Source organism: Pan troglodytes, chromosome 1 (assembly GCF_028858775.2).
Source record: "Pan troglodytes isolate AG18354 chromosome 1, NHGRI_mPanTro3-v2.0_pri, whole genome shotgun sequence".
NCBI lineage: Eukaryota > Metazoa > Chordata > Mammalia > Primates > Hominidae > Pan > Pan troglodytes.
Window position 1 is genome coordinate 31,237,410 of NC_072398.2, and position 13,538 is coordinate 31,250,947.

The 13,538-nt window shown below is 35.8% G+C and overlaps 1 protein-coding gene across 14 annotated transcripts in view; it reads right to left on the bottom strand.

Annotated features, from left to right (window-relative positions):
- Positions 1-8,818: 8,818 nt before the first annotated feature.
- Positions 8,819-13,538, bottom strand: part of SPATA17 (spermatogenesis associated 17) — a 226,667-nt gene continuing 221,947 nt past the window's right edge. For 8 of the 14 annotated variants that reach the window (XR_010150312.1, XR_010150310.1, XR_010150308.1 and 5 more), the window contains 2 exons: positions 13,099-13,181; positions 8,819-8,947 (listed from right to left, as the gene is read on the bottom strand). Coding sequence is in view for 7 of the 14 variants with exons in the window: in XM_016938874.4 (XP_016794363.3) it covers positions 13,101-13,181 (81 nt within the window). In the remaining 7 variants the exon portion in view is untranslated. Of the gene's footprint in view, positions 9,092-13,098; positions 13,182-13,538 lie in introns of all 14 variants that reach the window. The other 6 variants (XR_010150313.1, XR_010150311.1, XR_010150309.1 and 3 more) reach the window with 1 other exon arrangement.

Consider the following 13,538-nt stretch of genomic DNA (forward strand, 5'->3'; position numbering starts at 1 on the left):
CCAACAATAAAAAACATCACCTTCTGTATAGTAGGGTCATTTGTTTTGTAATAAAAACAAACATATAAAAATACTGAACTATTTCAGATCAAGTAATATCTTTAATACTTCCAGTGAAATTCTATCCCAACATGAGGCAATGTCTACATTCTGCCATGTATTTTAAGAAATGTTTTTATTAAACTAAAAAAATACACTTGAAGTTGAATGCCTTTTAAAATCTCAGAATTCGATTCTAATTTAGGAACATGGATATACTTGAACTAACGGTCCTTGCCAAAATGAAACTTATCACGATTATTTGTGCCATAGATTTGAAACCAATTGGTTGCCCTGGAAGTTTAGGTATATGATACGTTATTGTCCCATCAGCAATCAGCATCTTTGCCACAGAGTAAAAGAGATGGGGAGAATATCACAGAAGACAGAGATGAAAGCTGTGTAGTCAGAAGAAAAAAGCCTTCTTGATTATGCTGTGGACTTTCTGAAGTCTTTAATTCTCCCTCTAGCCCATCTTCACACTGGCATGTGGGATGTGCTGTAGATGGATGGTGATTCTCATCAGGAGAAGCACACACATATATCTTGTGGGTTGATTTTTTTATTTGCCAGCTCAAGAGGAGCAGGGAGATTTATTTGGAAGGATGGTAATGAAGGTGGGGAGGCACTAGTTAGACTGCAGTTTCTGTTCCAAATATGTTATTCTCACTTTTTTCTCTTCTTGATGCTGAGTTGCTCTCTTTATTTCTACTTATTTTGTCTTAAAGGGGAGAATATTTTGCTGTAATAAGCCAGTGGCTTAAGAGAGCATAGTAGTTAAGATGTGGGCACATAGAATTTCTCTGTGTACTATTTGCTGGGTTATTTCAAGGGTTTTAATTACACTTTACATATATAGTATGTGTGCATACATATACATTTACTTATACAAAATCACATACTATTGAAATAACTGTTGTCTTCATCCCAAAGTAAGATTTCATGTTCCCTTTCTTCCTCTCCTTCTTTTACTCAGCCTTTTAAGAATCAAATGAATGTAATGCTGTGAATTGCATTAACTACAACAGTAACCAAAAAAAAATCACTTTCTTCATAACAATGGCGCAAATAAATGGGTTGACATCGCTGGACCTTAAAAAGTACAGCAAAAGGGATCATCAGCACCACGCTGATTCTAGCCAAAGACAAAATTATTCACTAAAAAGAAGGAGTAAATTGGCATACTCCTGGTTTCCAGAATGCCATCTCATGCCAAGGAGACAGCACAGCCCTTGTAGTCCTGTTAACAGTCAGATCAGGAGCGATATTCTACTGCAACAACCAAGGACCTACCTGAGCTCAAGGCTTGTGCCAGACCTGGTCCAATCCTCTGATCCCAATTTTACTATTTACCCTTTGGCATCGGTGGAGTTACTGATCCTGCCTCAATTTCCTCATCTGAGGAGAGTATGGGTGCTCTCTCCAGGGTTTTGGGTTTTGTTTGTCCCACTCTTCTTACACTCCTGATTTCGTCACTTTATAAATGAAGTAAATCGTGCCTTGTACACTAAGGTGCATAATTCATGAAAAATACAGCTCCTCGAATTCTCAAAAACGGCACATAAATGTATCCAGAAACTTCATAAAGAAATAAAGCCCTGCACACCCCCTGCCCCAGGAGATCTTTTGTGTTTTCTTGTAGTCACTATGGCCTCATCCCAATTTGCCAAAGATTAGCTGTCCCTATTTTTAACTTTAAATAAATGGAATCATTATTCACATGTATGTTTTACATCCAGTAGCTTGTACTCGACATTATATTTTGAGACTCTTCCATGTTATCGAGTGTTGTGGTGATGTAGTTAGCTGTTTTCTGTTGTTGCATTTTACTTCATGATTCTACCTCCTACATAAGCCCTTGAACTCCAGTTTATATCTCTGTAGCCCCATAAGACTATAGAAGATTGGCTCTGCTTTTCAGCCTCTTAGCTGTCACTTGGTTTCTTGGTTTCTTAATTCTGCAGTGTTTAAAAAAACAGAAATGCCTCAAGAGGAAAAGCAGTGGAGCCTGTTAGGCATTTGTGACTTCTTTTTAGTGTCTTGGGCCTCAAGGTGTGACAGCATTGTTAGCTCTTCTGATGTATTTTAATAGGTGGTCTTATATAGTTTTTCTAGTTGTTTTTGTTAGGAAGATGATTTCAGTAAAATCTATTCCTTTGTAGCAGGAAACAAAAGAGAGGGAAAAATCCACTCAGTATAGTTATCTATTTGGACATTCAGGTGTCACTTTCACTGCCATGTCCTGATACTTCTGACCAAAGTCTCTCTGAACTACTTAGAAGCAAACAAATCCTCATGTATTTTCTTCTTTCTGTTAAGTAGATCTTTAGATCTTTAAATATTCGTGCTATTAGCGTGCATGCGAATATATTCTAAAGATAGAAGGGCCCCATCTAGGCCTCCTTACTCTTTTCTTTAATCTCTATTACTGCCTAATACTGTGTAGGAGAAGTGTGGTCTTATCTGTATGATAGAAGAATAATATTTTGAAACAAAAGTATTATCTGTGGAAGTGTTGTTTTCTCTGTGGATATATTATATATGTGTCTCTACAATGGTAAAAATAAAAATGGAAACATTTTTAGTATCATAAATATTTCAAAACATTTGGATATTTCAAGGCCATTGAGTGAATGAGTAAATGAAAAACTAATAGTTTGCTAAAGCTGATTTACCTTGATATCAACTGAATATTTGTTCTAGTTTAATCCCCCTGAAGCTTACTTCAAGTCAAACTACTTTAATCTATTTTTTTGCTGAGTGTCCAATTAAGACTTTAAAAAATTTCCTTATGCACACATCTTGATCATTTTTATTTCTGTGCTTTTGCTTATGTAATTCTTTTTGTCAGATAACCTCTCTCCCTCATATTTTCAATTCAATCAACTCAAGATCCTAACTACTATTAAGGACTCGACGTTTGCCTCCTCTAAGAAATTTGCCTTAACTATTTACATCCGTCTCCCATTCTATTTGCTGAACTTTTAGGGAGGCAGCAAACTTAAACACACACACACACACATACGCACACATTAAGTAACCATTTTTTCACTTTTAATTACTCTTCAGATTCTAGTGATTTCATCTTCTATTTACTAAAAATAATTATCTGTTCATATTACTTTTAATACAGTAATGTTCACAAATGAAGTATTCTGTGTTGAATCCTTGTTGAGAAGTGAATGAACAAGTTACCCAGGCTTCAAAAATGACAAAATGATTTTTTGTGTGTTCCCTTCTCCTGGTCAGTGATGTTAATAGTTTACAATAGTGAGTAAGAATAAAGAACTAGTCTTTTTGTTTTTTTTTTAACTTAGTTTTCAGGTTTCCTTTATTCAAATGGATTATTTCCACATTGAGAGAGGTATGAAAACTAATTTCTGTTAGGTAGTTTGGAATGAAATATAAATGCCTTGAAAATACATTAAACAGCACAGACTAATTTCGAGCTGGAAAATAGGTTAACTATGGAACAATTCAAGCCTAGTAAATAATCATTATTTGATTTCATAGAACTTAGGCTTCACTTGCAATTTGTATGGTCTTATAATCCCCCCTACAAAGCAGCAAATTAATTTTTCAACTTAACTTGAAACACACACTCTATGTTTCCCCCTTTCCTGCTTAAGTGATTTATTCTGACCAGTATGTGCAGTTTCGTCATTTCTTAATATAAGGATTCTTTAATGAACAGACATGTCACTTTGTAGCAAGGATTGCTTAAAGTCACAGTGTGCTAATGAATTGCCTCACTGCATCCCATGATCATGACTATGAAGCTGAGAACTATAAACTCAACCCAATGTACTGGTAAGTGACTGTATCTGCCAGTACCAGCAGCAAGGTGATTCCCGCATTAATAAGTTGAAATATTTAGAAATGGAAGAGTGCTTAGCAGTCCCCTACTGTGCCCTGTGCGGGAGCCTGCTAGGGACACTGAGACTCAAAAGGAGCAGTCAAGGTCCAAGCCCCAGATCAAGTTGGATTTCACTCCATTCCCACAGGAAAAAGCTTTGAATTACAAAACGAGAGTCATGAACATGTATGTGCTTGTCGTGGTGCACTCTTCACTCTTTCTAGGACACACTAAATAACTATTACCATGTCAGTCAAAATTAACGCTATTATTCTCATTTGAAATTTTTCATTGGCTGTAGTAAACTACTGCAAGGTAGCTGAAGATGTAACACAAAAGATCTGATGAGTTGTGGTTTTAAATAAGCTCAGAGACAGTAGCTAAGTAGAATTTAATTTAATCCGTGGAAAATAGAACAACCTAAACAGCATTACCCAGTGATTTGTTCAGTCATTCACTCAATTTTCAATAAAAATTTATCCTAATGCTTTGCACAGTGGTTTATTAAAATCTGTAACTTGGAAAAAGTGAATTCTGATCCAGCAATACTGCTCCTTCCCAGGCATCATCATTACCTCAAATAGGTTCATATAATTCAGTAACTTATTGTTCCTAAAAGGCTTTGAGCCAGCTAAAAATGGAAGTGAAAATAAAATGGAAGAGAAAATCAGGGCAAAGTTAAAAGCTGAGGTTGAAAAAAAATAATAAATTAAAGATGAATTTAGCACAGAAAATGGATACCGTGCAGCTGTAACAGGTAGGCCATAAATGTGAAAAAGCAGAGCAAAAAAGGGGATAAAATAACAAGATTCATAATGTCCCCAGATGAGAATACAATCTTGAGTTGACAACCACAACAATACATTGCATAAATAACCAATTATATCAAAGTTTACAGATATGAAAGATTATTTATTTCCCAAAAGGAACACTTTACGCAAGCAGCAATCATAGCTTGATCTCAGGATCAACCCACTTAGTGTATATCACAATCTAGATCTACATCATATATAACTATAAATTAGTGAGACTAGTTAAAAATAACAGACCACAATGCACGCATTCAAATGACAAATGGTGTTTTATGAGAATGACTTTGCTTATCTGCTATTTTATAGCTTCTATTAAAAGATTTTTTTGAACTTCTTTATTTATCATTAACACATTCGGTGGATTTCACTTTATGCCAGGTATTCTGTTAGATGTTGGGTCCAGGGCATTTATCAAGAAAGACAATATTTGCCCTCAAAGAAATTAGAGAGTAGTGGAGAAGAAAGGTATTACCTGATTAACTACAGCAAAGCTGGTGTGACTTTTGATTTCAGAAGAATTGAAGCGTCTAATTCTGAAGGCTCTTAAGGTATATGCCTTTAAACATCCACAGTGGTACTCTTAGTGTTTTTAGTGGTCAGTAGTCATTCAGAATCAAGTTTGGAGAATAAGATCAAGGAATTACCAGCTTTGGTCAAACATAAGGTCTCATTAATTTTCTTAAGTGGCTCATATTGAGAATATAGAAAAGAAGTAGTATATAAGTTGATGTAGTCTAGTAGTTTTCCAGGAAAAACAGACAAACTGCTTTCCCCAGTTATATTTTCTAATAAGATTTCATCTCGATCTTCTCTCACCTTAATGCAAAGGCAGTTTTTACTCATCTGGACACCTCTGTAGTTATCATAAACTTATGTGTGTCTGGGGGGAGAGGCAGATGGTGGTTAAGGACAATGATATTACTTACATACACTAGCGATAAAGAGCCTTAAGCATTCAAAAACTTGAGTCTTATGAGAAGATCAAAGTCATATTCTGAACAATAAAATGCTTCGAAGGTTTTATCTGAGTACCACCTTCTCTGGAAGAACAGAGAAGGTCAGAGTCTACAAAATCAATGAAGGCCATTCATACCTGGGTTCAGTTAGGGGCCATGGCTGCCATTTATACAAACATGTGGGAGGAAATGGCTTCACAATCCAATGAAGATGGCCAATTATTTATTTTGTTATAAGTTTAGAAACAACCAAAAACTTACAAAAGTACACAAAATTGTATAGTAAATCTTCATACAGCCAATCATCAGCTTTAACAATAACCAAGTCTTGGTTAATCTTCTTTCAGATATACAGATGGTCCGCTATTTATGGTGGCTTGACTTATGATGTTTTTACTTTATGACAGTGCAAAAGCAATATGCTGTAATCTAAAAATAAAACTTTAAGACCCCCCCCTCCAAACATCTGCATGGACCCCTCTTCTTGGCCAAGGGTATTCCAAAGTTAACCTGAAAAACTAGTTCAGGCCATTATAGGATGTGGAGGTGGGGGTGGGTGTGGGGCATGGGGAACTGGACGTGCTTCATTATACCCTCCTCCCTTTGGAATTCAGGCACCAATGACCAGCATTAACATTAAAATAGAGATCTTAAGATTTTTCATAGCAATAAGATGCCAAGTTTCAGCCTGACTGTAGTATAGCATCACATGACAAATATCAGGCCTTGAAATAAATTGAGGCATTTTACCCTAAAATATATTTTTTTGACATATTTTGCAATGGCCCTGCAAAACTATCTCTTATGGGGAACATCTACATTCTGTAGAGAATCTTTTTTCACATCTTTTCACTGATCCAGGAGATAATTTACTAAGAGTCTGACACCTTTTTAAGTCAGATAAGAAACATTTACAGTCTATGCTCTCTGAAGTCTGCCACCTGGAGGCTTCATCTGCATGAGAACCTTGGTCCCTTATTTTAATCCAGGTAAAGCCTTCTATGGATTCCAGGTCTTTAGATAAATTTTTTGAACCAATTGACAATTGGAAAGTCTTTGACTCCAGCTATGACCTGGAAGCATCTCCCACATCCTCCCACCCCCGACCCTCTTGTTTCAAGTTTGAGGCATCCTGCCTTTCCAGACTGAACCAATGTACATCTTACATGTATTTATTGATGTCTTATGTCTCTTTAAAATGTATAAAACCAAGTTGTATAGCTTGACCACCTTGGACACATGTTGTCAGGACCTGTACTGACAGGTGCAGTGTCAAGGGCATGTCCTTAACCTTGGCCAAATAAACTTCTAAACTAATTGAGACTTGTCTCAGGGCTGGGTTCAGTGACTCATGCCTGTAATCCCAGTACTTTGGGAGGCCGAGGCAGGCAGATCGCTTGAGCTCAGGCGTTCAAGACCAGCCTGGACAACATGGTAAAAACCCGTGTCTACCAAAAGTACAAAATATTTAGCCAGGCATGTTGGCCCATGCCTATGGTCCCAGCTACTTGGGAGGCTGAGGTGGGAGGACTGTTTGAGCCTGAGAGGTGAAGGTTGCAGTGAGATGAGTTCATGCCACTGCACTTCAACCTGGGTGACAGAATGAGACTCTGTCTCAGAAATTTAAAAAAAAAAAAAAAACATTGTCTCAGATACTTTCTGGTTTACAATGCATTCAGTAGAAACCATACTTTGAGTATGCATACAACTATTCAGTTTTTCACTTTTAGTACAATATTCAATAAATTACATGGGCTGTTCAATATTATAAAATAGGCTTTGTGTTAGGTGATTTTGCCCAACTATAGGCTAACGTATGTGTTCTGAGCATATTTAAGGTAGGTGAGGCTAAGCTAAGCTGTCTGGTAAGTTAGCTGTATTAAATGCATTTTTAACTTACAATATTTTCAACTTAGGATATTTTCAATTTACAATGGATTTATTGGGACATAACCGATTATAAGAGGAGGAGTATATGTATTTTCACTCACTTCTTTGACTTTCAAATTAAATCCCAGCCAACATATTACTGCATCTGTAAATATTTCAACATTTATATCTATAACTTTGTAAACCAAAACAATACCATGACACCTAAAAAAAACCAATAATTCTTTTATACCACCAATATCCAATCAGTGTTCAAACTTCCAATTGTTTCAAAAGATCTTTTATTTTACAATTTGTTTATTTAAATCAGGAGCTCAAAACTGTACACACACAGTGATTGATAGATAATGTCTTTTTAATAGGTTCCTTTTCTTCCCCTCAGTTTTGTAATTTATTTGTTGAAGAAACAGATCATTTGGCCTATAACATTTCCCAGAGTCTGGATTTCGCTGGCCAGCAATTTTAAATTAAAGCTTTTATGGTCAATAAATCACATTTCCTGTCCCTCTGTGCTATCATTGGATCCAACCCCCAAATCATATGCAATAAGTTTAGTGTTATTCTCTTCAGATGCAAGAAACAAAGATTCCCTCAGGATACCTCTAGCAGGAAGTTTTATTGTAAAGATACACATGGGATGGGATTAAAGGATATAGGAACCTCAAATGTTGAGTTAACTTCCAAGGATTCCAGGAAAATCTAAGCATCGCGTAAAAAACAGAAACCTCACAAAAGCCCAGTTTTTTGGAAACCAACTGTAGTTCAGAGCCATGCAGGATCTGACACAGCCCTGGCATCGAGATTATCTCTTTGCTCCCTTGGCAGCAGAGACTTGCAAATGTCTTCTCTATTTGAGAGTGCCTGTGCTTCTGCTCCCACACCCACTAGTCTGTGTCTGTTGTGTCTGTGTGTCTCAAGTTCAACAGTCTGAAGGGTTTCTAACTGGTATAATCAGTCATTATTTCTCAGGGCAGAGCTTTCATGCTGAACTATTTCACACAATTTACACTTCAAACCATTCATCATCCTACTTACATGTTAGTCGCCCTCAATTTGGGTACCCAACACTGGTGTCATCATTTGTGACCCGGGTGATGGGGTCAGAATATGGGTACTTCAGGGGAAGCATTTATGGCACTGTTGGTCACCAGGGGCTGTGATTGTGACAGACATTCTCAGAGGTAACAGACTCAAGTTTAAGTATTTGTTTGAAAAGATATGTCTAAGAGATTTCAAATACATACACACAATAATTAATTCATGACTAGAGCTACAAAATTTTATAGTTTATAGAATCATAGCAAGTATATTTCCTACAGGATCTGCATCTGTGTTTTCCTTTCAGAACTGTTAAGTTTTAAAATGCAGATGGCTTCAGTTTCTTCTTCTGACACCTAAGAGAGAGAAAACTAGAGAGATTAAGAGATTCAAGGTCACTCATCAGACGTGGAAGAATCCAGGACTCCAGGCAGTGTGGGGTCTTCTATTCACACTCACTTCACACCTTAATCTCAGTTTTACATTTCATCTTCTGTTTTCTAAAAACAAAACAGTAAAATGAAAAAAAAAAGAACTTCAGAAACATGAGTTCTTAAATTCTCTATTTAAGTCTTCCTCTCTTAGCTTCAGTTCAGTTAATGTTAGGAGGTCATAGCCCCGGACTTGAATCATTTTTAGCCCTGTTCTCTGCTCTCCGTCTACACTACTGCAGATCTTCATGAACAATCATGATCAAGGCTGGGTAACATAGGAAGATCCCATTTTTACAAAAAATTAAAAAGTTAGCCGGGCATCAGGGCATGTACCTGTAATCCCAGCTACTCAAGAGGCTGAGGCAGGAGGATCAGTTGAACCCAGGAGTTCGAGGTTGCAGTGAGCTATGATCACGCCACTGCATTCCACCCTGGGCAACAGAGTGAGACCCTGTCTCTCTGAAAAAAACAAAAACAAACAAACTAAAAACCATAAACAAAAAAGCCTATCTTGATTATGTGTGCCACTGGACATATGGAATGTCTAGCAAATCTGCCTCCATTATGGAAAAACATAGCAAAACATCTTCACACAGGTAGGTGGGGTGGTTATAATATTTTTAATCAAAGACAATTTAACCAAGAGAAGAATGCTGAAGATACCTTTATTCTTTTCTCTTTGCCAATTCACTATGCCAAAATTTGAAAGGGTTATAAGTTCACATGATGCCAAACTGAATGACAAAATTTAATAATTTTTCTTATTAAACTAAAATTTTAACTCCTAACAGGCACACATATAACTTACATGCTTAATTATTACTCTCCCCTCATAGAACTTTTTTCCGTACACAGTTGCTAAGATCTTATTCCCTCTGGAAAAAAGACGATGGCATTTAACCCCTTTCCCAATCCAGGTGCTAACTATACTTATTTTTCATTTCATAGATTTATTTGTTTTAGCTGAGTTGTTCATACGCCAAATTCCTATGGAAAAGGAGAAAAAGTACATTGTTTTTCAAACCTAACGAATAATTTAATTAAAACTCATCTTATCGGGCCTCAAAATTGAACCACTTTTTAGCAGAAAGACAGCCTGGACCAAAGCCCATTTTGCAAAGACAAACTGGAGGAAGTTGAGAAGCCTGTAATGCAGGAAAACTCACACTGATGCCAGCCTGAATCGGGTACATTATACAATTCATAAAATTACAACCAATGATTTTAACCTTATCTTGCTAATTTTTCTCCACAACAATGTTTAAAGAGACTCTGCCTGGAAAGATAAATGGAGCTAAAAGGATGGCAAAACACTCTTGACAGGACACAACGCATTCTGATTTAGACCAAACTGCTTTTGGGAAACTATTGAAAGTTACAAATAGTGACCATTTAAAAAGACAAATTAAAGACACTAAAAGGAGTAATGTTATCCTAGTCAGACAGTAGATTTTAAAATACGTGTGTGTTTAAGATCTAGTTCCGTGTATTTTTCAGTGGTTTAAATCTTAGAGCATTAATGATAACAGCTAGGTAGAGGCAGTGTTTACCCTAAACTTAGACATGCTAAAAGAAAGAAAGATTAATCTGATAAAGGCATCACCACTTCTAATCGGACTGATGGGAAAATGTAGTATTGGGTGTAAAAGGTGATGTCGGGTGAATTATAGTGAAGTGATGAACTACCTTGAAGCTGAAGCAATCAAATAGATAGCTCTAAAAATTACTATGGCATCTTTATTCAACAGTTTGGTGCAAGTGACCCCATCTTGGCCTTTTTTTACAAACAGTAGAAGCACTTTGTTGTATTTGGTGAAATGAAACCTTAATAGGGGAGCCTCAGCTAAGGCTGCTGCCCTTCACTTACCGAAATTACACACTAGACATTCATTTCCTATCAAAGAAAAGGAGATGACGTTTTTATAATATTGTCAATTCACAAAATTGTTAAAAATTGAAAAGAAGAGCTGGCAAACATTAAAAAAAAATCCATAACATATTTGTGCCTTTGCATTGCACATTCTTTTTAATTAAAAATAATCTACACCATTTGTTACTCATCTTTGTCTTTCTGTATAAATAATTTAGCAAGTAATTATTTCATCTTCAGAAAAAAAGATAATTGCCTCTAAATTATTATGATTAAATAGAATAAAGTCAAGATGTTTTTGTAATTGATAGAGTACAGTCCCTACTGGAGTGTTTTGTTTTAATACTTGGCTTTTGTCTGGTTGCATTAAAACATCAAAAAATAGAACTAAAAAGAAGTATCCCACAAAAAGTACTCATAATCTCCCTACCCAGAGATAACCACCATTAACAGTTTTGCAACATACAAATGTATACATATACATATTAAATATAATAGTGTGTGCAAGTGTGTTTTTATACATACACACATGTATATATGTATACACACATATGTATATATGTATACACACATACATATGTATATATTTAAGTGAAATAAGACTACATAGCGTACTTTGAATCCCGTCTTCTTTTCCTAGAAATATATTGTAGGCATTTTTAAAAATTAATGGGTAAAGACTTATAACATTTTACTGTCTGCATAGTACTGCCTTATATGTGTTTTATTATTTAACTAACATATATTAATGAGTGTTCAAGTTATTTTCAATCTTTCATTATCATAAACAGGACTGATATATCTTTGAGTTAAAAGCTGAAGTCATACACAAATATGAGACATTCTATTTACATTACTTCATACTCTGGCTCTCAAATACCAGATAAATGCTCCAATGGGTAATGATACTTTATAAACCTTTGAAACAGCAATTCCACTTGGTATTATATATACATTTTCTATTAGCTCAGAATATTTCATATTTCCCCTCATGTATTCCTTCAGAGTAGATAAAAGATAGACATTGGTATCTGCATTTAACATATTAACTTCCAAATTGAAGCACTCAGTGGGTAGAGAGGAAAGAGTAACATAAAATCGAAGGAACTTTGCCTTGAATCTACCCTGTGCTCTTTCTAACAGCCTAGTGCTTTCTCCTTGGTTCTTGGTCTGAGAGGATAGCTGGGGGATTCTAACTAGCATGATTTCTCATTTCTGCCCCTTTCCTCCAACTGCAGTGATCTTTGCTGTCTTCACCCAATACATTCTTTAAATTTGGCTGAAAATGTCACAATAGCTCCTATTAGACACACTTCAATTGTAACCACTGCTCTATTCTAAAATGCCTTAGAAATGGAATACAGTATTCATTGAGAGCTTATTTTTTGTTCTTGAATTTTATATGATTATCTTTATTCTTATATATCTTCTAAACATTGATAATCAGGATTCTATATTCCATTTCTTTGGTATTGTAAGACACTTCATACTTCAAATAATGTACATTATTTAGTATAATATTTGAAATGATACTGTATCAACACAGCACTGAGAAGTATTTTGGCTTTGGAGCACCAACAGTATTTTTTCACCGTATTGTGTAAAACTATTTATTGTATTAGTTAAAGATAAAGGGTATTTAAGGGCCGGGCATGGTGGCTCACGCCTGTAATCTGGCATTCTGGGAGGCCGCGGAGGGCAGATCACTTGAGTCCAGGAGTTCGAGACCAGCCTGGCCATCATGGTGAAACCTCATCTCTACTAAAAATACTAAAAATACAAAAATTAGCCAGGTGTGGTGGCACTGACTGTAGTCCCAGACACTCTGGAGGCTGAGGCAGGAGAATCACTTGAACCTTGGAGGTGGAGGTTGCAGTGAGCCAAGATCACGCCACTGCATTCCAGGCTGGGCAACAGAGTAAGACTGTATCAAAAAAAAAAAAGAGTATTTTAGATTTTTAATGTTCTATTTCTTAATGTATTTTTGGCTCATTTTGGAGAAGAGATCTGAAAAGTAAAATTCATGATCTTTTAAATGTTGAAAACCATTACACTACAATGAAAGAAATTTATGGAGTCTTATTACATATAAATATTATTATAGCATGGTTTTTAAAATGCTTGATAGTTAAGTCAACCCCATTTGATTTTTTAAGTGTTATTTAATATACTTTTTGAATTACTTCTTAGCAAAAAGTCATACCTTTATACAATCTGTCCAGCTTTTGAATATAATTTTCCATACTTTGAGAAGAGCTCAAATGATGGTAATACAGTCTGGAAATCCTAGGAGGAAAAAGTTCAAAGATTACTACAGAGATCTTCATGATTTTATGTTATTATCATTATTGTTATTACTTAGATTAAATTGCTAGACACATGTCTTTCAACTGCACTTCAAATTTCCCATTATACTCTCAAAACAAAATTAGCAGGTAAATTTTTGAAGTTTTATCAGTTGAAAATCAGGCATACTGAATTTCCTGGCACATAGTCTTTAACAGTTATGGGTGTCACCTGCAAGCAAGTCTGGGCAATGCAAACCTCAGGCATATCCACCTGTCTTCAGTGAGTCGCAATCTAAATTTTTTACCTTGGCTTCATAGGGATTGGTACTTTGTTTTCTGCACAATAAATATTTGT